At 37.3% G+C, this 23,675-nt stretch overlaps 1 protein-coding gene across 22 annotated transcripts in view; it reads left to right on the top strand.

Moving 5' to 3' along the window:
- Positions 1–23,675, top strand: part of CDC42BPA (CDC42 binding protein kinase alpha) — a 313,738-nt gene that overhangs the window by 109,891 nt on the left and 180,172 nt on the right. For all 22 annotated transcript variants that reach the window (XM_067028895.1, XM_067028865.1, XM_067028824.1 and 19 more), the window contains exon 5: positions 3,465–3,613. In XM_067028895.1, the coding sequence (XP_066884996.1) occupies positions 3,465–3,613 (149 nt within the window). The remainder of the gene's footprint in view (positions 1–3,464; positions 3,614–23,675) is intronic.

Below are 23,675 nucleotides of genomic sequence, written 5' to 3'. Positions count from 1 at the left end.
CAAAAAAAATCCTGATTGGCACCTAGTAAATGTTTATTGAAGAAATGAGTTATGTTATATGACTTTCTATGTATAAATATTAGATTCCAATTTTAATAGTAGACTTGTTTTTTTGTTTGAAAACTTTCTGTGTTTGCTAGTATACTCAAAGTACTTTTTAAAGTAAGAGCTGTGGATTTCTGCTCTACATCCATTGCCAATTCTAGCAAAATGTTTATGTTAACAGAATTTTACTACGTTAAATTATTTTGTTCTAACCTTCTTGACAGAAACTGTTAAACATTAGGCCTAGTAAATATAGCAAGTAAACCATAGACCAGGATTTGAAATACATTGTTGCCCTAACTTTCAGGGATTTAAAACATGAAATAAGTTTCTTTTATTTAACAAAATTGCCCATGCTTGTAGTTCTAATGTATAGTAATAAGAATGTGAATTTTCTCAAGACTCTTTAACTCTTAATGTTGATAAGATATTACTTGGTAATATCCTTGAAATAATAACTCCATTCTATAATAAAATCACCTGAACTTTAAGACATTATAACTGACATTCTAAATATATTCTATTTACTAACCATCATGCTAAGTGCTATACTCTGAAGAGGGTATCATTATTGTAGTTATATAGATGAAAAAGTGAAGTACCAAAGAAATTAAGTAGTTTTTTTTTTTTTTTTTTTTTTTTTTTTTTGTGGTACGCGGGCCTCTCACTGTTGTGGCCTCTCCCGTTGCGGGGCACAGGCTCCGGACGCGCAGGCCCAGCGGCCATGGCTCACGGGCCCAGCCGCTCCGCGGCATGTGGGATCTTCCCGGACCGGGGCACGAACCCATATCCCCTGCATTGACAGGCGGATTCCCAACCACTGCGCCACCAGGGAAGCCCGAAATTAAGTAGTTTTTCAAAAGCCACTTATAACCCATAGTCAGAATTTGAATACAGGTCTCTCTGACTACAAAGTCCATCTTTCCACTATGTCTAGTTTTCTCTCAGTGTATCACATGACATAACATAATATACACATGTATATGTAATACATGTTTATAAAGCAATCCGGAAAATAACAAAAAGCTATGACATAGTCTGTAATCTAACAACCCAGAAATAATCACTGTCAACATTTTGGTGTATACTCCTTATTTTTTCGTTTTTGGTATACACACATTGTAAAGGAACACTCTATTCTATTGTTTTTATTTACATTACACACAGTACTGTCTGCACAGTACTTCACTTCTGACATTAGATGTGTGGGTTTTCCACACATCAAGCAATTCTCCCACACTAGCTCAATTCTGATACTATCTAACTGGAGATAGCATCAGATCTCACAGGTTGAGGGTTCAGTCCTGCAAGATGGCCCCCCATACTCCCCAGTCCAAAGTCCATGTTGTTACTTGTGCTTCTGACCTACAGGCTATAGATCAGAGATTTCCACCACCCCCTCCTCTGATTTAGTTGCTTTGCTAGAGCAGCTCACAGAACTCAGGAACAGCCCAATGAAAGAGATGTGTAGGGCAGGTATGAGAAATGGGGCATGGAGCTTCATGCCCTCTCCAAGAATGTACCACTCTCCCAGCACCTCCACTTGTTTGCCAACCTGGGCACTATGTAAACCCCATGCTGGATTTTTATGAAGGCTTCATTCACTTAAGCATGACTGATTAAATAATTGGCCATTGATTTTTTTTTAATTGAAGTATAGTTGATTTACAATGTTGTGTTAGTTTCTGGTGTACAGCAAAGTGATTCAGTTATACATATATATGTACATATTCTTTTCTATTATGATTTATTATAGAATATTGAGTATAATTCTCTGTGCTGTACAGTAGGACCTTGTTGTTTATCTGTTTTATGTATAGTAGTTTGTATCTGCTAATCCCAAACTCATAAATTATCTTTCTCCCACCCCCTTTCCCCTTTGGTAACTATAAGTTTGTTTTCTATGTCTGTGAGTCTGTTTCTGTTTTGAACATAAGTTCATTTGTGTTACATTTTAGATTCTACATGTAAGTGATATCTTGTGGTATTTGTCTTTCTCTTTCTGACTTATTTCACTTAGTATGATAATCTCTAGGTCCATCCATGTTGCTGCAAATGGCATTATTTTATTCTTTTTTATGGCTTAGTGGTATTCCATTGTATATATATACCATATCTTCTTTATCTATTCATCTGTCAGTGGACATTTAGGTTGCTTCCATGTCTTGGCTATTGTAAATAGTGCTGCTATGAACATTGGGGTACCTGTTTCTTTTTGAATTAGAGTTTTCTTTAGATATAAGCCCAGGAGTGGGATTGTTGGATCATATGGCCGTTGATGATTGATTCAACTTCCAGTCCCTTTCCCTGGAGGTCAGGGGTTGGTGGGTGAGGGTGTGAGACTGAAAATTCCAATACCCTAATCTTGGTTGGTTTCCTGGCAACCAGCTCCCATCCTTAGGTTTCCTGGGGGTTTTCCAAAAGTCACCTCATTAACATAAACTTAGGTGTGGTTGAAAGGGACTTGTTATAAATAACAAAAGACACCTTTATCTTGTCACTTAGGAAATTCCAATGGTTTTAAGGAACTCTCTGCTCTATTCCAAAAAATATATATTTCTTATTATAAATCACAGTATCACACACACATACCTGTAAGAGTCCCTATCTAGGGCTTCCCTGGTGGCGCAGTGGTTGAGAATCCACCTGCCAATGCAGGGGACACGGGTTCGTGCCCTGGTCCGGGAAGATCCACATGCCGTGGAGCGGCTGGGCCTGTGAGCCATGGCCGCTGAGCCTGTGCGTCCGGAGCCTGTGCTCCGCAATGGGAGAGGCCACAACAGTGAGAGGCCCACGTACCACAAAAAAAAAAAAAGAGTCCCTATCTAAAATTAGTTGGCTTCTGTTTATGTATACTTAAGAAAAGTCCATTCTGATACTTGCACAGTATCAGAAATGGGAAGAGAAACATATGGTGAGAATTCCTATATATCTTATATACCAGTGGCTTCCAAATGCTGATTCAAGTGCTGGTCATAATACAGTTGTTATTGGCTTAAGGTGAAATAAGGAAAATGTAGTGAGATGAAGATGAATTTATTCAACGTAAATGACTGTCTTTTTCTGAGTTTTAAAAATTTATTTGGAGAATTTAAAAGTTTATTCTTCTATGAAATGTTGGTAAAACTGTGGTCTATTGTTGTAGTTGATAATGATGTTACTTTTCCATATTTTTACTTTGCAAAAAACAACAAAGCAATGATAAACCTATATTGTTTCCTGCCCCAGTTTTTAGAAGATTTATTAACTGCTTTATGAAATTTTTAAGGCTTATAAGTGGCTGCTGCTGATCATCTTACCCAGCTCCTTGTTAATTAACAACAAAAGTATTTGATCCAGTGCTATTTGACCTTGGTTTACATTAGATACATTGTTTTTTCACCCTTATTTATTGAGTACATTTTATTTTTCATTCTCAGTACCTGGTTATGGATTATTATGTTGGTGGGGATTTGCTTACTCTACTAAGCAAATTTGAAGATAGATTGCCTGAAGATATGGCTCGATTTTACTTGGCTGAGATGGTGATAGCAATTGATTCAGTTCATCAACTGCATTATGTACACAGGTGAGTAAGATGCAGTGAAGGAGTGGATTGTATAAATGTCAAAACATGTTTCTGTAAGAAAGTGGTGATTTTGATGGCCATGGAATAATTTCTTCTTTGTAAACTGTTTGACAGGTATAATGATTTGTTTAAAAAATTTCTTACAAATGTGTTATTTTGTATACCGTTTAAGATGGAATGAAGAAAAAGCAGGCCATTTACAAAATGATTTTTGTGTAGGATTGTTCTTATGCCTGTTGACACATATTAAAAATCTGTCTATGTAAACATCTCATAATAATTTATGTGTAGTAAAAAAGGTTAAAACTTATTGGATGGTTTAAAAGGCAGTCTCACATTTTTAAAAGAAAGAAAGTAGGAAATCCTCACAAAGTTATTGGTGAATTAATCACTCAAATGAGAAAATCTTTGGGTTGTGCAAAATGTGAGAAAGAGTAAAGAGACGCTAAGGAGAAGCAGGGAAAGGGAAGGGATCCTGGCATGTTGGAAAGAAACAACCATTTTCTAAGACCATAGTTTGAAAACTTCAGCATGCATCAGAATCATATGGAGGGCTGTTAAAACTCCAGAGTTTCTGATTGAGTAGGTTGGATGGGTCTGGGACTTTGCGTCTCTAACACCCTCCCAGGGGCTGCTGCTGCTGCTGCTGCTTCTGCCCCTGCTGGTCTAGTGACCTCACTCGTGATGACTTACGCTCGAAGACAGCAGTGGCTCTTTCTTTTTGAGTTGTGGGTGATGAGAGTAATCTCTGTGAGGAGCAAGAATGTTGGAGGAAGAAAAATTTTCCGTTTCAGAGTTTTGTTTTTTTTTTTTTTAAGATTTGGGTATCTTATGTTGACTGATTTAATTAGTAGTGAAGTTTTAGGACATTATTAAAAGAAGAATATTTTGGTTAAAAAATTTTGTATTTTTCAGATCTCAATTTGACTTTTCCTATTCACATGCTTTTCTCTGTCGATATCTGATAGTCACAAATTTTCTTGAAAGCAAAAACATGAACATACTTTGAAAACTGTCAGGCACAATGCAGTTTTTAAGATAGTATGGTTGTCTCAAGAGTGAATTATTTGGATGAGAAACCAAAGTGCTGTTTTGTTGCTGAAGCAGTAAGCGAAGATCGTAGCTAAGGACTGTCATTTAAAAATACTTTAAAAGGGCTTCTTCCCTGGTGGCACAGTGGTTGAGAGTCTGCCTGCCGATGCAGGGGACACGGGTTCGTGCCCCAGTCTGGGAGGATCCCACATGCCGCGGAGCGGCTGGGCCCGAGAGCCATGGCCACTGAGCCGGCACGTCTGGAGCCTGTCTCCCCAACGGGAGAGGCCACAACAGTGAGAGGCCCATGTACTGCAAAAAAACAAAACAAAACAAACTTTTAAAAGTCACTTCATTGAACATTTAAAGAATGCTAGTCTTAGACTCGTGGAGTTTAGAGAAACCTTACTCAGTTCACATCTAAATTCGCGACAAGGACTTATTATTTCTGAAAATAATTCATCTAGATTAGAGATAGTAAGTATGAGGTATTTCTGTTACCCTCCCATCTGCCAGGCTGTGACAAATATTCTTAACTGATCACAGGACTCCTTCCCACTGACTATATATGCAGTCTTATAATTCTTCTCAAGACAGCATTCTGGGTAACAATTATCTTTCCGATATTGAAATGTGAATTGTAATCCATTTCAGCCCTGAGTGCTGCTTGAATACCTCTAATTTTACAAGGTACTTAATGTTAAGTGAATCCTATTTATTCCATTGTTGGACAGCTCCAATGTTATAGAATTTTACTTTATGTTAAGCTGAATTTGTTTTTCTCTTAATCATTGGTCCTAGTTTTGCCTTCAGAGCCACATACAATAATCTAGTTTATCTTATAGTCATCATGCCTTCTGAAGTCATCTCTTCTTTAGGTTAAACATCTAAACATTTATAGTGTCTCTTGTCAAAATTAACATACACACTTGCTCTCCCACTGTCTCACACACGTGTACACACACACACACATACAAACGCACACACACTCTTAGCCTGTGACCACTCCCACACCTCTTCTCCCTCCCTTCTTGTCTTTCCGTTTGCCTGTCAGTGGACATGTTCTGATGCATCGATGTGCTTCTTAAAATGTGATTCCCATTTTCTGGATAGAATATTTTCAGCAAATGCTTTACTGAGCAATATTTATTGAGTCCTCTTTTATAAATAGCATTGTGCTAAACTATGTGAAATTTTAAGTAAGTATAGCATATAGTCCTGACACTGATGATGCTTCCAGTCTGTTTGGGTATACAAAACACAGGACATAAACAGAAATTTTATTTAGGGTAGTGAAGATTTTTTTAAAGATAAAAACAAGCTTATTTTAAAGTGTATATGAAAAGGCAACAGCTAAAGTAGCTAAAATGATTTTGAAAAAGGAGAATAAATGAGGAAGAATCACTCTACCTGATATTAAGACTTACTATATCACTATCTTAAGCTTAAGCAAGACTCTGGTAATGGTGGAGGAATAAACGCATAGATCACTAGACAAAATAGAGGACCCAGACAGAGACTAACACAAATAACTCCCAAATGATTTTGACAAAGTTGCAAAAGCAGTTCAGTGGAGGAAACATAGTCTTCAACAAATGGGCTAGAATAATAGGCAAAAACCCCAAACTTCCCTAAACCTCACACAAATACAAAAAAATAATTCAAAATGGATCATTGGTTTAAATGTACAGTGTAAAAGTATAAAAGTTTTAGAAGAAAACAATGGAGAACATCTTCTGGACTTTGGGTTTGGTAAGGAGTTTTTAGATATGACACCAAAAACATGGTCCCTAAAACAAAAACTAGTGAAGTGGACTTCATAAAAAATAAAAATGTGTTCTACATAAAATTCTGGCAAGAAGATAAAAAGGCAAGCTATAGAAGGGGAGAAAATATTTGCAAACTACATATCTGACAAAGGCCTTATATGTAGAATATGTTAAAAAACTCTTAAAACAAAATTTAAAAACCTTGAACAATCCAATTATAAAATGAGCAAAAGACATGAACAGACATTTCACCCAAGGGGAGATAGAGATGTCAACTCTAAGCACATGAAAAGATGTTCAACATCATTAGCCATTAGAAAAATGCAGATTAAAACTATCATGAGGGCTTCCATGGTGGCACAGTGGTTGAGAGTCCGCCTGCCGATGCAGGGGACCACGGGTTCGTGCCCCGGTCCGGGAAGATCCCACATGCCACGGAGCGGCTAAGCCCGTGAGCCATGGTCGCTGAGCCTGCACGTCCGGAGCCTGTGTTCCGCAACAGGAGAGGCCCCAACAGTGAGAGGCCTGCGTACCACAAAAAAAAAAAAAAAAAAAAAAAAAAAAACAAACAAACAAAAAAACTATCATGAGATACCAATGAGAAGGTATTAGAATAACTAAAATAAAAAGTAGTGATAATACTAAATGCTGATACGCAGAGAAAGTAGATCTCTCTCACATTGCTGATAAGAATCTGTACAACTACTCTGGAAAACAGTTTGAAAGTTAAAAAAAAATTAAACACGTACTTCCTGTGTGACCCAGCAATTACATTTTAAGGTATTTATCCCAGAAAAATTAAAACTTATATTCACAGAAAAACTGTACATGAATGTTCATAGCAGCTTTATTTTGTAATAGCAAAATGCTGGAAACAGCCTAGATGCCCTTCAGTGGGTGATGGTTGAACAAACTCTGGTATATCCATGTAATGGATTATTACTCAACAGTAAAAAGGAATGAATTACTGATACATGCAGCAACCTGGATGGACCTTAAGGGAATTATGCTTAGTGAAAAGAACTAAAACTCAAAATGTTACATATTGTATGATTCCATTTATGTAACATTCTTGAAATACCAAAACTACAGAGATAGAGGACAGATTAATGGTTTCCAGGGGAGAGGGGCAGGGAAGAGTGTGGGGAGTGAGAGGGAATGTAAAAATATAGCATGAGGGAATTCCCTAGTGGTCCAGTGGTTAAGACACCACGCTTCCACTGCAGGGGGCATGGGTTCGATCCCTGGTCAAGGAACTAAAATTCCACATGATGCGCTGCGTGGCCAAAAAGGCAGCAAGAGGGTGTTCTTTTTTGTGGTGATGGAAGAGTTGTGTATCTTGATTGTGGTAGTAGTTACACAAATCGGTGACTGGGATAAAATTGCATGGAACTACATACACATAACACGAAGGTTGAAACAAAGGATGGAAACTGACTAAGGTCTATAATCTAACATTAATGTACAGGTGTTGGTTTCCTCATTTTACTATTGTGCTACAGCTATAATATGTTATAGGGAGTAAGGGGGGGAGCTCGGTAGAGAGGTACATGGGACTCGTTGTACTGTTTTTGCAATTTGCTTTGAGTCTGCAATAACTTCAAATAATAACATTTTAAGGAAAAAAGTAATTTGATTACTTGCTCTTCTGAAGTCTGGAAACCAAACCCAAGAAATTCTTTATGTTACATATGCAATTCTTATAAACTTTGGTGAATTCCTCAAGATTGACAGATTTGCTTCGGCTCCTGGCCTGCCAGGAAGTGATTTTTCTTACCACCTGTAAGGCTGTTACCTGTAATTCAAGTATATGGGTGCTATTAACATAGATGATATGCAAATCATGGGATAAGCTGAGTTCACTCTGTGAAACAGAGTCAGTATTGAAGAGGATCTAGGACTGAGCCCTGAAGAGCTCCAGTTTTTGGAGACTGGGTGGAGTAGGAGTAGTCGAGGAAGCAAACTAAGAAGGAACAGCCAGAGGTTAGGAGGAAAATAATGAGAGTGTAGATAAGGTGTCTTATGGGAAATAAAAGTAAATCATCTTTCCCTTTATATTTAATTACATTAATGTCCTAGGTGACACATTTCAAGCAGACATTTAATAATCTCTTTTTCCTGTGGATACTTCTGTCCCAGGTGTTGGAGGTGGCAGTGGGGGCAGCTGTAAGATATCCCTTGCTTTTATGTTAAGTAATATAATATGCTCTTTACTTTGAATTTATTGTCTTTTGAAAGATGTTTAACAAAATACTTATGCTTCATAGTTGTGCCCAAGTTGGACAAATGTTTAATTTTGTAAATTCATTCATCATGAAAGTTTTGTTCAATCAGTACTGTTTTCCCAGTGTTTTAGCTACTTTCTTGGGTGAGAGAGACAACAGAAAAGAAAGAAATACCCCCTCATTTTGAGAAGTTATGTGGATAAATTTAACTGTAATAATGGAGAGCAATTAAATGATGACAAAACCAGGTTAAAAAAAGTAGTAATGTCATATACTAAACATTGTGGAGATGTAAAATAAAAGAATGAATAAGTTAGGTGAACAGGTGAATCAGGAAGACCTTTTGGAAAAAGCCGTGTATATGATAGGAAGAAGGTATTTCAAGAGATTGAATTAACTTAGCTAAGAAAGGAGAACCAAAGTAAACATGATACACAGAGAATGACCATTAAGGTTCAGAAGTAATATATTATCATTATTTTAATGTTAAAGATAGCACTTGAATACTTAGAAAAATACAACACAGGTTACTCTTGAACAATGTGGGAGTTAGGATGCCGACACTCACGTAGGTGAAAATCCACCTATAACTTTATAGTCTTTATAGTCCTTAGTTCCACCCTTATCCTTGGTTCCGCCATATTTGAGGTTCCTCCATCTGTAATATTTACTATTTTAAAAAGGTCATGTGTAAGTAGACCCACCCAGTTCAAACCAAATGTTGTTCAAGGGTCAGCTGTATCAAAAAATATCAGCATTATAAAAGCATGTCCATTTTTTCCCTTTGCTTTTAACAAAATGGGTTTTCCCCCCCGGTGTTTATTGAAATGCTATTTTGGCAGTCATAAAATATATTCTTTTCAGTCATCTCTCAACTCAGATTTTAGACTTTGCCATAGGTGCACTTTAATTTTCACCTTAAAGTTTGAAATGCCAGCATTTCCATTTTTTATTTGCTGAATAAGCAGTTCGCATTTTCAGGGTATGTCCTCTCTTTTCAATCATTTATTTTCTTATATGCAAAATTTGTGAATAGAGGTTATTTCTAACAACTACACAGCATCATTGGGTGTATCTGACTCAGGTTGATTAAAGTGTGTGCCAAATACTGGGTTATGGTAAAGTAAGCCCTAATTATAGGTTGAAAAAACCCCCAACTTATTTCTAAATAAATATGCTAACTAAACTCAGCAGTAGACTTTGTGTTAAAGTTGTCATCTACAACTTCAAAAATGCTAATAATGAAGGACACACAATCCCACTAGAACAACAGTCTAATTAATTGATCTAATTACAAATATTGTGTTTGATTATCTTGCAGTTTAGTTTCAGATGACAAAAATGGAAAGATGAGGACTCTTGTGGTGTTTTTCAGTACCATATAAATACTCTACATAGATAATCAAAATGTCACCTTCTGATACCCTGTGTCCTTCAGGGACTAAGCCCTTACCTTGATTTCTGTTTCTAGTGTAGTTTTCTATAACATCATTTTAAGAGTACTGCACATTTTGCCTCCAAACTAAAAGTACCTTGCTAGAAGCTACTTTGATTGAGAAGGGAAGGTCTTTGATGGTTGGCAGATTGTTCTGTTACAAACATCAATGATATTGTAAAGTATACAACACTTTAAAGTTGTATACTTTTAGAGAGAATTAGATACGTGTACATAATCTGCAGAGATAATTTCCTTTATTATGGAGCACTTATCATTTTGCAAAAGGAAAAATTTTTTTTAAGTTCTTAGTGAAAATAGGTATCCATATAGTCAGATCATGGTAGACTAAACTTTTAAAGCAGTTTAAAAAAATGGAGAATTCCCTCAATTTTAAACCCTTCAAAGGCAATTTTTAAAAATGATATAAAAATCACAGACTCTTGTTGGCTCTACTCATAATTGCACTAGGTATTATCTTTGATAATTAACATTTGAAATCATTGTCGTATTGCTGCTTCATATGATTTTTTTTCCAAACTTTTTTCACCCTTAGGAAAGAATGATCTCTGTTTTTTTGTATAACTTGCCAGTGGTATTCAGGGGATCTGCATAAAAATTGCTGTGAGATTAAATTATAAATAATCTTCTTTAACAGCTTTATTGAGATATAAATCACATATCATACTAGTCAGTCATTTAAAGTATACAGTGGTTTTTACTATAGTCACAGATAAGTGCAACTATCACCTCAGTCCATTTTTATATTTAAAAATTTCTTTAATTGAAGTGTAGTTGATTTACAATATTATATTAGTTTTATGTGTACAAAATAGTGATTCAAAGTTTTTATAGATTATACTCTATTTGTGGTTATTATAAAATATTGGCTGTAGTCCTTGTGCTGTACAATATATCCTTGTAGTTTATTTATTTTATACATAGTAGTTTGAATCTCTTAATTCCCTACCCCTATTTTACCCCCCACCTCCACTGGTAACTACTGGTCTGTTCTCTATATCTGTGAGTGTGTTTCTTTTTTGTTATATTCATTCATCTTATTTTTTAGATTCCACATATAAGTAATAACATACAGTATTTGTCTTTCTCTGTCTGACTTATTTCACTAAGCATGATACCCTCCAGTTCCATCCATGTTGTTGCAAATTTCACTCTTTTTAATGGCTGAATAGTATTCCAGTGTGTGTGTGTGTGTGTGTGTGTGTGTGTGTGTGTGTGTGTGTGTGTACCACATCTTTATCCATTCATCTGTTGATAGACAATTAGGTTGTGTCCGTATTTTGGCTATTGTAAATAATGCTGCTATGAACATTGGGGTGCATGTATCTTTTCAAATTAGTGTTTTTGTTTTCTTCAGATACATACCCAGGCATGGACTTGCTGGATTATAGGATAGTTCTATTTTTAGCTTTTTGAGGAGCATCCACACTGTCCACAGTAGCTATACCAGTTTACATTCCTGCCAACAGTGTATGAGGGTTCCCTTTTCTCCACATCCTTGCCAACACGTGTTATCTGTGGTCTTTTTGATGTTATCCATTCTGACAGGTGTGAGGTGATTATTTCATTGTGGTTTTAATTTGCATTTCTCTGCTGATTAATGATGTTTAGCATCTGTTTTGTGCCTGTTGGCCATCTGTTTGTCTTCTTTGGAAAAATGTCTATTTGGATCTTATGCCCCCTTTTAAATTGGGTTGTTTGTTTTTTTGATATTGAGTTGCATGAGCTGTTTGTACATTTTGGATATTAACCCCTTATTGTTCATATCAGTTTTGGTGAAATATTTTCTCCCATTCAGTAGGTTGGCTTTTCATTCTGTCAAATTTCCTTTGCTGTGCAAATGCTTTTAAATCTAATTAGATCCCATTTGTTTACTTTTGCTTTTATTGCCTTTGCCTTTTGTGTTTCCATACAAATTTTAAGTTGTTCTAGTTCTGTGAAAAATGCCGTCGGTATGTTGATAGTGATTGCATTGAATCTGTAGGTTGGCTTGTGTAGTTTGGTCATTTTTACGATATTCTTCCACTCCATGAATCTCTTTCCATCTATTTGTGTTGTCTTCAGTTTCTTTCATCAGTATCTTATAGTTTTCTGAGTACAGGTCTTTTACCGCCTTACTTAAGGCTTATTCCCAGGTATTTTATTCTTCTGATGAGATTATAAATGGGATTGTTTCCTTAATTTCTCTTTCTGACAGTTTGTTGTTAGTGCATGGAAATGCAACAGATTTCTGTAAATTAATTTTGATTCCTGCAACTTTACCAAATTCACTGTGAGGTCTAGTAGTTTTTTGGTGGTGTCTTCAGGATTTTCTATGTACAGTATCATGTCATCTGCAAAATGTGACAGTTTTACTTCTTCACTTCCAATTCAAATCCTTTTTATTTCTTTTTCTTGTCTGATTGCTGTGGCTAGGACTTCTAATATTATATTGAGTAAAAGTGGCAAGAGTGGGCATCCTTGTCTTGTTCCTGATCTTACAGGAAATGCTTTCAGCTTTTCACCACTGAGTATGATGTTAGCTGTGGGCCTATCATATATGGCCTTTATTATGTTGAGGCATATTCCCTCTATGCTCTCTTTGTGGAGAGTTTTTATCATAAATCGGTGTTGAATTTTGTCAAAAGCTTTTTCTGCATCTATTGAGCTGATCATATGATTTTTGTTCTTCAATTTGTTCATGTGGTATATCACTTTGATTTGCAGATATTGGACTATACTTGCATCCCTGTGATAAAACGCACTTGACCATGGTTTATGATCCTTTTAATGCGTTGCTGGATATGATTAACTAATATTTTGTCAGAGATTTTTACATCTATGTTCATCAGTGACATTGGCCTGTAGTTTTCTTTTTTTGTGATATTGTTGTCTGGTTTTAGTATCAGGGTGATGCTGGGCCTGTAAGATGTAAAGGAAGTGTTCCTTCCTCTTCAGTGTTTTGGAATAGTTTGAGAAGTGCAGCTGTTAACTCTTCTTTAAATGTTTGGTAGAATTCACGTGTGAAGACATCTACATGGTCCTGGACTTTTGTTTGTTGGGAATGAAGAGTTCATTTTGTTTCTTGAGAGAAAGAGTTCATCCTTGAACTCTTTCTTGGGTAGGTTGCCTGTCTACACTTTGCTTAATTCTCCTGGCCTTTTATCTTGTTTCTTCATTTGGAACATGTTCCTCTGTCACCTCAATTTGCCTAATTTGCTGTCTTTGTTTCTATGTGTCTGGGAGGTTAGTTATATTTTCCAACCTTGGAGAAGTAGCCTTCTGTAGGAGGTGTCCTATGTGACTCCCCTTTGATCACCAGAGCTATATGCTGTAGGGGTCCCCCTATGTGGGCTGTGTGGATCCTTCTGTTGTGGTGGGCTGAATACTGTGGATGGTTTTGTAGGCATGGTTGGTGGGGCCAGGTCACTAGGCAGCTGGTTGTAGAACTCCAGGGGGCCGCAGGGCTAGTGCTGGCTCATTGGATGGGGTCTGGGTCTAGGCAATTCCAGAGCTGTTGCTCACCCGCTGGTAGGTGGAGCCAGGTCCTGGGGTTAATGCTGACCCACTGGTGGGCAGAGCTGGGTCCTGGGGTCTGGCAGCAGGACTAGAGTCCCCAGAGCTGGTGTCAGACTGCTGTGGATGGGGCTGGCTCCTGACACAGCTGGCTGTGGGGTACAGGGTGTCCCAAAGCTTGTGTCAGCCTGCTAGTGAATAGGACTGGATCCTGGGGCTAATAAGGTAAAAGGAGGATTCCAAAATGATGCTTGCCAGCACTAGCGTCCACGTGGTAGAATGGAGCTCCCCAAATTGGCTGCTGCCAGTGTCTAAGTCCCAGAGTGAAGTTTCAGTCACTTCCTGCCTCTCCAGGAGACTCTCCAAGATAGGTCTGACCCAGTCTCCTTTCAGATTACTGCTTCTGCCCTGGATCCTAGAGAATGTGAGATTTTGTGTGTGCCCTTTAAGAATAGAATCTATATTTCCCACAGCCCTCTGGTCTCCCAAAAGTAAGCCCCATTGGCCTTCAAGGCTAAACATTCTGGGGGCTCCTCTTTCCAATACGGGACTCCTGGGCTCAGGAGCCCAATGAGGGGCTCAGACCCCTCGATCCTTGGGGAGAACCTCTGCAATTGTAATTACCCTCCCGTTTGTGTGCCAGCCACCCTGAGATACGGGTCTTTGCTATACCATGACTCTGCCTCTCCTACATGACTCGTTGTGGTTCCTTCTTTATATCTTTAGTTGTAGTGATCTTTTCTGGTAGGTTCCAGTTTTGCATCAATAGTTGTTCTATAAATAGTTGTAATTTTAGTGTGCCCATGAGAGGAGGTGAGCTCAGGGTCTTCCTATGCCACCATCTTGGGAACTCTGTCCACCTCAGCCCACTTTAAACCATTTTCATCACTTCAAAAAGAAACCCCAGGGCTTCCCTGGTGGTGCAGTGGTTGAGAGTCCGCCTGCCGATGCAGGGGACATGGGTTCGTGCCCCTGTCCGGGAAGATCCCACATGCCGCGGAGCGGCTGGGCCCGTGAGCCATGGCCGCAAAAAAAAAAAAAAAAAAAAAAAGAAAGAAACCCCAGGGGCTTCCCTGGTGGCACAGTGGTTAAGAATCCACCTGCCAATGCAGGGGACACGGGTTTGAGCCCTGGTCTGGGAAGATCCCACATGCCGTGGAGCACCTAAGCCTGTGCACCACAACCACTGAGCCTGCGCTCTAGAGTCCATGAGCCACAGCTACTGAAGCCCGCATACCTAGAGCCCGTGCTCTGCAACAACAGAGCCACAGCAGTGAGAAGCCCCCTCACTGCAATGAAGAGTAGCCCCTGCTCACCGCAACTGGAGAAAACCTGTGAGCAATGAAGACCCAACACAGCCAAAAAATAAATAAATAAGTAAATAAATAAATAAATTCTTAAAAAAAAAAAAAGAAACCCCATACCTTTAAGTTCTCACCTCCTTATTCCCCTATTTCCCCAGCCCTAAGCAACCATTAATCTACTTTCTATCTGTATAGATTTGCCTGTTCTGGACATTTAATATAAATGAAATCATATAACATGTCTTGTTTGACTGCCTTATTTCACTTAGCTTAGTATTTTTGAGGTTCAGTTGTGTTGTCTCAACCACGTTGACTGTCTGTTAAAACTAAAATGCTAACATTTTCCAGAGATTTTTGATAGAACGCAGAGTATACATGACATAACATCACAGTGCACCCGATACAACCCCAAATTACTCAATCTATCCGGAAATTATGATTCAGTCTCAAGAGAAAACATAGTTGACTTATCCACCTGAAGAGTCATTAGGGCTGAGAATTATCAGACAAAACCTTTAAAGAAGGACTTATTTTAAATATACTCCACAAAATAAAGGAAAAACACGTTTGAAATTAATGAATGATGGAAAAATCTCTGCAATGAAATAGATAATATAAAAGAACCAATGGGAATTTCAGAAGAAAAATACAGTATCTCTAATAAAAATTCACTGAGTGGTTTCAATATCAAAAGGAGGTTTATAGGAAAAAGTAAGTGAAATTGAATATAGTCAGTGGAAGTATCCTATGAAGAACAGAGATGAAAAGATTGAAAAAATAAAGGTGTATGAAAAGATCTATCATATATATAATTGGAGTCCCAGAAAGAGAGCAGGGAGGGAACAGAAGTTTAGGAACAGCCCTAAACTTCTCAACTTCGGAGAAATATATGAATTTATAGAATCAACAATTGAAGCACCAAAACAATATAAATTCAAAGAAAATCACACTTAGCACCTTATAATCAATTAATAGAAAGGATAATGAAGTAGTCTTGAAAGCATCTATAGAGCTAAAAGACATGAGTTTTCATATCTAAAGGGTCTCCTATACTCAACCCAATTATGGCATATAGACCCACTCAAGACACATCACATTTGTAAGGATGGTACAGATGAACTAATGTAAACAAATATATATGCAAATGAACTAATATAAAGAATATGTAATAAATGATCATTTTGTAGTTCGTTACATGCTTTGTTAAGGTATAGGATAGTGTACATTATCAAATTACTTATTTATTTTTATATTTGCCTCATATTTTCCACTAGTTTTTAAGCTTCTGGAGGCAGAGACTGTGATGTTTTCGTCTAATGTATTCAGTGGATATATTTTATTATGTATCTCTGGAGGTTTTCTTCCTCTAGACAGGGAACCTTGTATTTTTTTCCAAAGTCTTCTTACTGGGTTACGGGTTAATAGGTTGCTGCAACATAGCATTCCCATTGTCAAGTCATATTTTAGGAACAGTTACTGTTGCATCTAGTATTCAGACTACACATAGGCTTAAAAAAGAGTTACAACAGTGCTGGACACCCTATGCCCAACAAAGAACAAGACAGGTCTACAGCCCCATCCATTAGCAGAGAGGCTGCCTAAAATCATAATAAGGCTACCAACATCCCCAAACACACCACCAGACGTGGACCTGCCCACCAGAAAGACAAGATCCAGCCACATCCACCAGAACAGAGGCACTAATCCCCCCAACCAGGAAACCTACTCAACCCACTGAACCAACCTCAGCCACTGGGGACAGCCACCAAAAACAGCAGGAACTACGAACCTGCAGCCTGCAAAAAGGAGACCCCAAACACAGTAAGATAAGCAAAATGAGAAGACAGAAAAACACACATCAGATGAAGGAGCAAGATAAAAACACACCAGACCTAACAAATGAAGAGGTAATAGGCAGTCTACCCGAAAAAGAATTCAGAATAATAATAGTAAAGATGATTCAAAAATCTTGGAAATAGAATAGACAAATTGCAAGAAAGAGTTAACAAGGACCTAGAAGAAATAAAGAGGAAGCAAGCAACGATGAGCAACACAATAAATGAAATGAAAAATACTCTAGATGGGATCAATAGCAGAATAACTGAGGTAGAAGGACGGATAAGTGACCTGGAAGATAAAAGAGTAGAAATAACTACTGCAGAACAGAATAAAGAAAAAAGAATGAAAAGAACTGAGGACAGTCTCAGAGACCTCTGGGACAACATTAAATGCACCAACATTCGAATTATAGGGGTCCCAGAAGACGAAGAGGAAAAGAAAGGGACTGAGACAATATTTGAAGAGATTATAGTTGAAAACTTCCCTAATATAGGAAAGGAAATAGTCAATCAAGTCCAGGAAGCACAGAGAGTCCCATACAGGATAAACCCAAGGATAAACACACCAAGACACATAATAATCAAACTGTCAAAAATTAAATACAAAGAAAACATATTAAAAGCAGCAAGGGAAAAACAACAAATAACACACAAGGGAATCCCCATAAGGTTAACATCTGATCTTTCAGCAGAAACCCTACAAGCCAGAAGGGAGTGGCAGGACATATTTAAAGTGAGGAAGGAAAAAAAACTACAACCAAGATTACTCTACCCAGCAAGGATCTCATTCAGATTTGATGGAGAAATTAAAACCTTTACAGACAAGCAAAAGCTGAGAGAGTTCAGCACCACCAAACCAGCTTTACAACAAATGCTAAAGGAACTTCTCTAGGTAAGAAACACAAGAGAAGGAAAAGACCTACAATAACAACCTGAAACAATTAAGTAAATGGTAATAGGAACATACATATTGATAATTACTTTAAATGTAAATGGATTAAATGCTCCCACCAAAAGACACAGACTGGCTGAATGGATACAAAAACAAGACCCATATATATGCTGTCTACAAGAGACCCACTTGAGACCTAGGGACACATACAGACTGAAAGTGATGGGATGGAAAAAGATATTCCATGCAAATGGTAATCAGAAGAAAGCTGGAGTAGCAATTCTCATATCAGACAAAATGGACTTTAACATAAAAACCATTACAAGAGACAAAGAAGGACACTACATACTGATTAAGGGATCGATCCATGAAGAAGATAAAACAATTGTAAATATTTATGCACCCAACATAGGAGCACCTCAATACATAAGGCAAATACTAACAGCCATAAAAGGGGAAATCAACAGTAACACAATCATAGTAGGGGACTTTAACACCCCACTTTCACCAATGGACAGATCATCCAAAATGAAAATAACTAAGGAAACACAAGCTTTAAATGATACATTACACAAGATGGATTTAATTGGTATTTATAGGACATTCCATCCAAAAACAACAGAATACACATTTTTCTCAAGTGCTCATGGAACATTCTCCAGGATAGATCATATATTTGGTCACAAATCTAGCCTTGGCAAATTTAAGAAAATTGAAATTGTATCAAGTATCTTTTCCAACCACAACGCTATGAGACTAGATATCAATTACAGGAAAAGATCTGTAAAAAATACAAACACATGGAGGCTAAGCAATACACTACTTAATAACGAAGTGATCACTGAAGAAATCAAAGAGGAAATCAAAAAATACTTAGAAACAAATGACAATGGAGACACGACAACCCAAAACCTATGGGATACAGCAAAAGCAGTTCTAAGAGGGAAGTTTATAGCAATACAATCCTCCCTTAAGAAACAGGAAACATCTCGAATAAACAATCTAACTTTGCACCTAAAGCAATTAGAGAAAGAAGAACCAAAAAACCCCAAATTTAGCAGAAGGAAAGAAATCATAAAGATTAGATCAGAAATAAATGAAAAAGAAATGAAGGAAGCAATAGCAAAGATCAATAAAAGTAAAAGCTGGTTCTTTCAGAAGATAAATAAATTTGATAAACCATTAGCCAGACTCATCAAGAAAAAAAGGGAGAAGACTCAAATCAATAGAATTGGAAATGAAAAAGGAGAGTAAAAACTGATACTGCAGAAATACAAAGGATCATGAGAGTTTACTACAAGCGACTGTATGCCAATAAAATGAACAACCTGGGAGAAATGGACAAATTCTTAGAAATGCACAAGCTGCCGAGACTGAACCAGGAAGAAATAGAAAATATGAACAGACCAATCACAAGCACTGAAATTGAAACTGTGACTAAAAACCTTCCAACAAACAAAAGCCCAGGACCAGATGGCTTCACAAGTGAATTCTATCAAACATTTAGAGAAGAGCTAACACCTATCCTTCTCAAAGTCTTCCAAAATACAGCAGAGGGAGGAACACTCCCAAACTCTTTCTATGAGGTCACCATCACCCTGATACCAAAACCAGACAAAGATGTCACCAAGAAAGAAAACTACAGGCCAATATCACTGATGAACATTGTTGCAAAAATCCTCAACAACATACTAGCAAACAGAATCCAACAGCACATTAAAAGGATTATACACCACGATCAAGTGGGGTTTACCCCAGGAATGCAAGGATTCTTCAATATATGCAAATCAATCAACGTGATACACCATGTCAACAATCTGAAGGAGAAAAACCATATGATCATCTCAATAGATGCAGAGAAAGCTTTTGACAAAATTCAACACCCATTTATGATAAAAACCCTGCAGAAAGTAGGCATAGAGGGAACTTTCCTCAACATAATAAAGGCCATATATGACAAACTTACAGCCAGCATTGTTCTCAATAGTGAAAAACTGAAACCATTTCCAGTAAGATCAGGAACAAGACAAGGTTGCCCACTCTCACCACTCTTATTCAACCTAGTTTTGGAAGTTCTAGCCACAGCAATCAGAAAAAAAAGAAATAAAAGGAATCCAAATTGGAAAAGAAGAAGTAAAGCTGTCACTGTTCGCAGATGACATGATACTGTACATAGAGAATCCTAAAGATGCTAACAGAAAACTTCTAGAGCTAATCAATGAATTTGGTAAAGTAGCAGGATACAAAATTAATGCACAGAAATCTCTGGCATTTTTATACACTAATGATGAAAAATCTGAGAGTGAAATTAAGAAAACACTCCCACTTAGCATTGCAACAAAAAGAATAAAATATCTAGGAATAACCCTACCTATGGAGACAAAAGACTTGTATGGAGAAAACTATAAGACACTGATGAAATAAATTAAAGATGATACAAATAGGTGGAGAAATGTACCATGTTCTTGGATTGGAAGAATCAACATTGTGAAAATGACTCCATTACCCAAAACAATCTACAGATTCGCAATCCCTATCAAATTACCACTGGCATTTTTTACAGAACTAGAACAAAAAATTTCACAATTTGTATGGAAACAGAAAAGACCCCGAATAGCAAAAGCAATCTTGAGAACGAAAAATGGAGCTGGAGGAATCAGGCTCCCTGACTTCAGACTATACTACAAGGCTACAGTAATCAAGACAGTATGGTACTGGCACAAAAACAGAAATATAGATCAATGGAATAGGATAGAAAGCCCAGAGATAAACCCACACACATATGGTCACCTTATCTTTGATAAAGGAGGGAAGGACATACAGTGGAGAAAAGGCAGCGTCTTCAGTAAGTGGTGCTGGGAAAACTGGACAGCTACCTGTAAAAGTATGAAATTAGAACACTCCCTAACGCCACACACAAAAATAAACTCAAAATGGGTTAAAGACCTAAATGTAAGGCCAGACACTATCAAACTCTCAGAGGAAAACAGGCAGAACACTATGATATAAATCACAGCAAGATCCTTTTTGACCCATCTCCTAGAGAAATGGAAATAAAAACAAAAATAAACAAATGGGATCTAATGAAACCTAAAAGCTTTTGCACAGCAAAGGATACCATAAACAAGACCGAAAGACAACCCTCAGAATGGGAGAAAATATTTGCAAATGAAGCAACTGAGAAAGGATTAATCTCCAAAATTTATAAGCAACTCATGCAGCTCAATAACAAAAAAACAAACAACTCAATCCAAAAATGGGCAGAAGAACTAAATTGACATTTCTCCAAAGAAGATATACAGATTGCCAACAAACACATGAAAGAATGCTCAACCTCATTAATCATTAGAGAAATGCAAATCAAAACTACAATGAGATATCATCTCACACCGGTCAGATTGGCCATCATCAAAAACTCTAGAAACAATAAATGCTGGAGAGGGTGTGGAGAAAAGGGAACACTCTAGCACTGCATATGGGAATGTAAATTGATACAGCCACTATGGAGAGCAGTATGGAGGTTCCTTAAAAAACTACAAATAGAACCACCATACGACCCAGCAATCCCACTACTGGGCATATACCCTGAGAAAACCATAATTCAAAAAGTCATGTACCAAAATGTTAATTGCAGCTCTATTTACGATAGCCAGGACATGGAAGCAACCTAAGTGTCCATCAACAGAGGAATGTATAAAGAAGATGTGGCACATATATACAATGGAATATTACTCAGCCGTAAAAAGAAATGAAACTGAGTTATTTGTAATGAGGTGGATAGACCTGGAGTCTGTCATACAGAGTGAAATAAGTCAGAAAGAGAGAAACAGATACTGTATGCTAACACATATATATGGAATCTAAGAAAAAAAATGTCATGAAGAGATTTGTTGTAGGACGGGAATAAAACACAGACCTACTAGAGCATGGACTTGAGCATATGGGGAGGGGGAGTAGCAGGGCCATATATACACTACCAAATGTAAATTAGATAGCTAGTGGGAAGCTGCTGCAAAGCACAGTGAGATCACCTCTTTGCTTTGTGACCACCTAGAGCGGTGGGATATGGAGGGTGGGAGGGAGGGTGATGCAAGAGGGAAGAGATATGGGGACATATGTATATGTATAACTGATGCACTTTGTTGTAAAGGAGAAACTAACACACTATTGTAAAACAGTTATACTACAGTAAAGATGTTAAAAAAAAAGAATTACATCAGTTATTGTGTAGTGCCCATTGGATTGTATTTCCTCATAGTATAGTTATGTATCTAGTCATTTAATTTATTCCTTTCTTTCTCACCTCATTCCAATAAAACACTAGCAAAATACAGGTACAAGTAAAGAATCATGAGAATGGACTTGAATTAAAAGTAAAGAACGTAAACCAGGAAAAAAATAACTAAAGAGCAGAAGTTGTCATTATGTATTCATATTTTTCATGCTTACCTTTACTTGTTTTACTTAGTATAGCTTATTCATGTAAAAATGCTCGCATTTCAGATCAGACAAGGATCCTAAGGTCTCAGGCACACTAACTTTTTGTTGGATAGAATCTGTCTCTGAAGGCAAATTAGGTCGGTTTTGTGGAACGTAATGGAGTATGTGTGCTTTGCTGTGTTTGCTTTAAACATTAAGTACTGGCTTAAATAAATTCTTAGGATGGAAAGTATTTTTTTTGAAGTATTCTCTCCTTACCCTAGTCCAAAAATAAAAGGCAAAAAATAATTCACTTGTTATTCATGGATTTCCTCATAACTCGTACTTTTTCCTCATGGAATTTATTCAGTATTCAAGATTTGTAATTACAGTTTTTGTTAACCTCATCTACTTAATGTTAGTACTGTTTTATATAATATGGTTAACTCTTGGGTAAAGTGTACTGATGCATTACAGGAAATGGATCAAATGTATTTTAATAGAAGTTGTTGAGGGAAATAACACATAATTCAGTTCTAAAGAGTTTTTTATCCCTTATCCCATAAGATTTTATGAAGGAGAGGTATGTGCTCAGCCTCCACAAGGGCTTCAGGCGGATTTCGTCTCTAAGCTTGGATTTGTGGTATGATTTGTCTGTTATTCTCTTGGTATATGTAAAATCATTACACTTTTACAATGAGATAGAAAAACTTTGAAGCCTGACGCTAAGATAAAACTCCCTTCAGTCCCCCACAGTCCTGAGTCTCATTTGAAAACTAGAATTTTTGATGCTGCTAATGGAGGAGGTATTTGTATAATACCTTGAAATTACTAAAGAATAGTTAATTTTATAGTTAGAAATTGTCAAACTAGAGTTGTAGGTGAAATTGGGATGTGCGCCATTACAGGGATCATTTTATATAAAGATAATCATCATATTACAGTGCATTTGGCATTTCAGTAACTGCTAGGAATTTGGGCCAACTTCACAGTTAAAAGGAACAGTCTCAAAAGACTACCCTTACTTCTGGCACCAATTACAGGTTTGGGGCGTCCCCAAAACCACTTTTAGTTTTAATAATTTGTGAGAAGGACTCAACAGGACTCACTGAAAGCTGTTCTACCTACAGTTACAGTTTATTACATGGAAAGGGTACAGATTAAAATCAGCTAAGAGAAGATGTGCACAAGGCAGATTTCGAGAGAAGTATGAAACCCAGAGCTTCTCTCCCGTTCTCCCTGTGAAATTAGGGCAGCATTACTTTCCTGGCATCCATGAGACAGTACGAATGGAGTATTGCCAATCGAGGAAACTCACCTGAGCATTTGGTTTCCAGAGTTTTGGGGGATGCTCAGTCACATACTGCCTGCAGGACTGATCTTTAGTCTCCAGCCCTTCCCTGAGGTTGGGATGATCCCTTTAGTTTCTAGTCCCTTTTGGAGATAAAACTGGTACTACATGGCCCAAATAAATTATATCCATCATAAATTACATTGTTAATCTGTTTGGTGTCTGAAGGCCCCAGACAAAGATACTCCTATTAGGCATGATATTCCAAGAACCTAGAGATCACCTCCCAGTAGCTGCAGCAAAGGCCAGACCTCTCATTGGATAAGATTAGTTCTTCACTG

This window comes from Kogia breviceps, chromosome 1 (assembly GCF_026419965.1).
Source record: "Kogia breviceps isolate mKogBre1 chromosome 1, mKogBre1 haplotype 1, whole genome shotgun sequence".
Classification (NCBI taxonomy): domain Eukaryota; kingdom Metazoa; phylum Chordata; class Mammalia; order Artiodactyla; family Physeteridae; genus Kogia; species Kogia breviceps.
The sequence above is the reverse complement of the archived record's forward strand: the minus strand, read 5'-3'. Positions and strand labels throughout refer to the sequence as shown.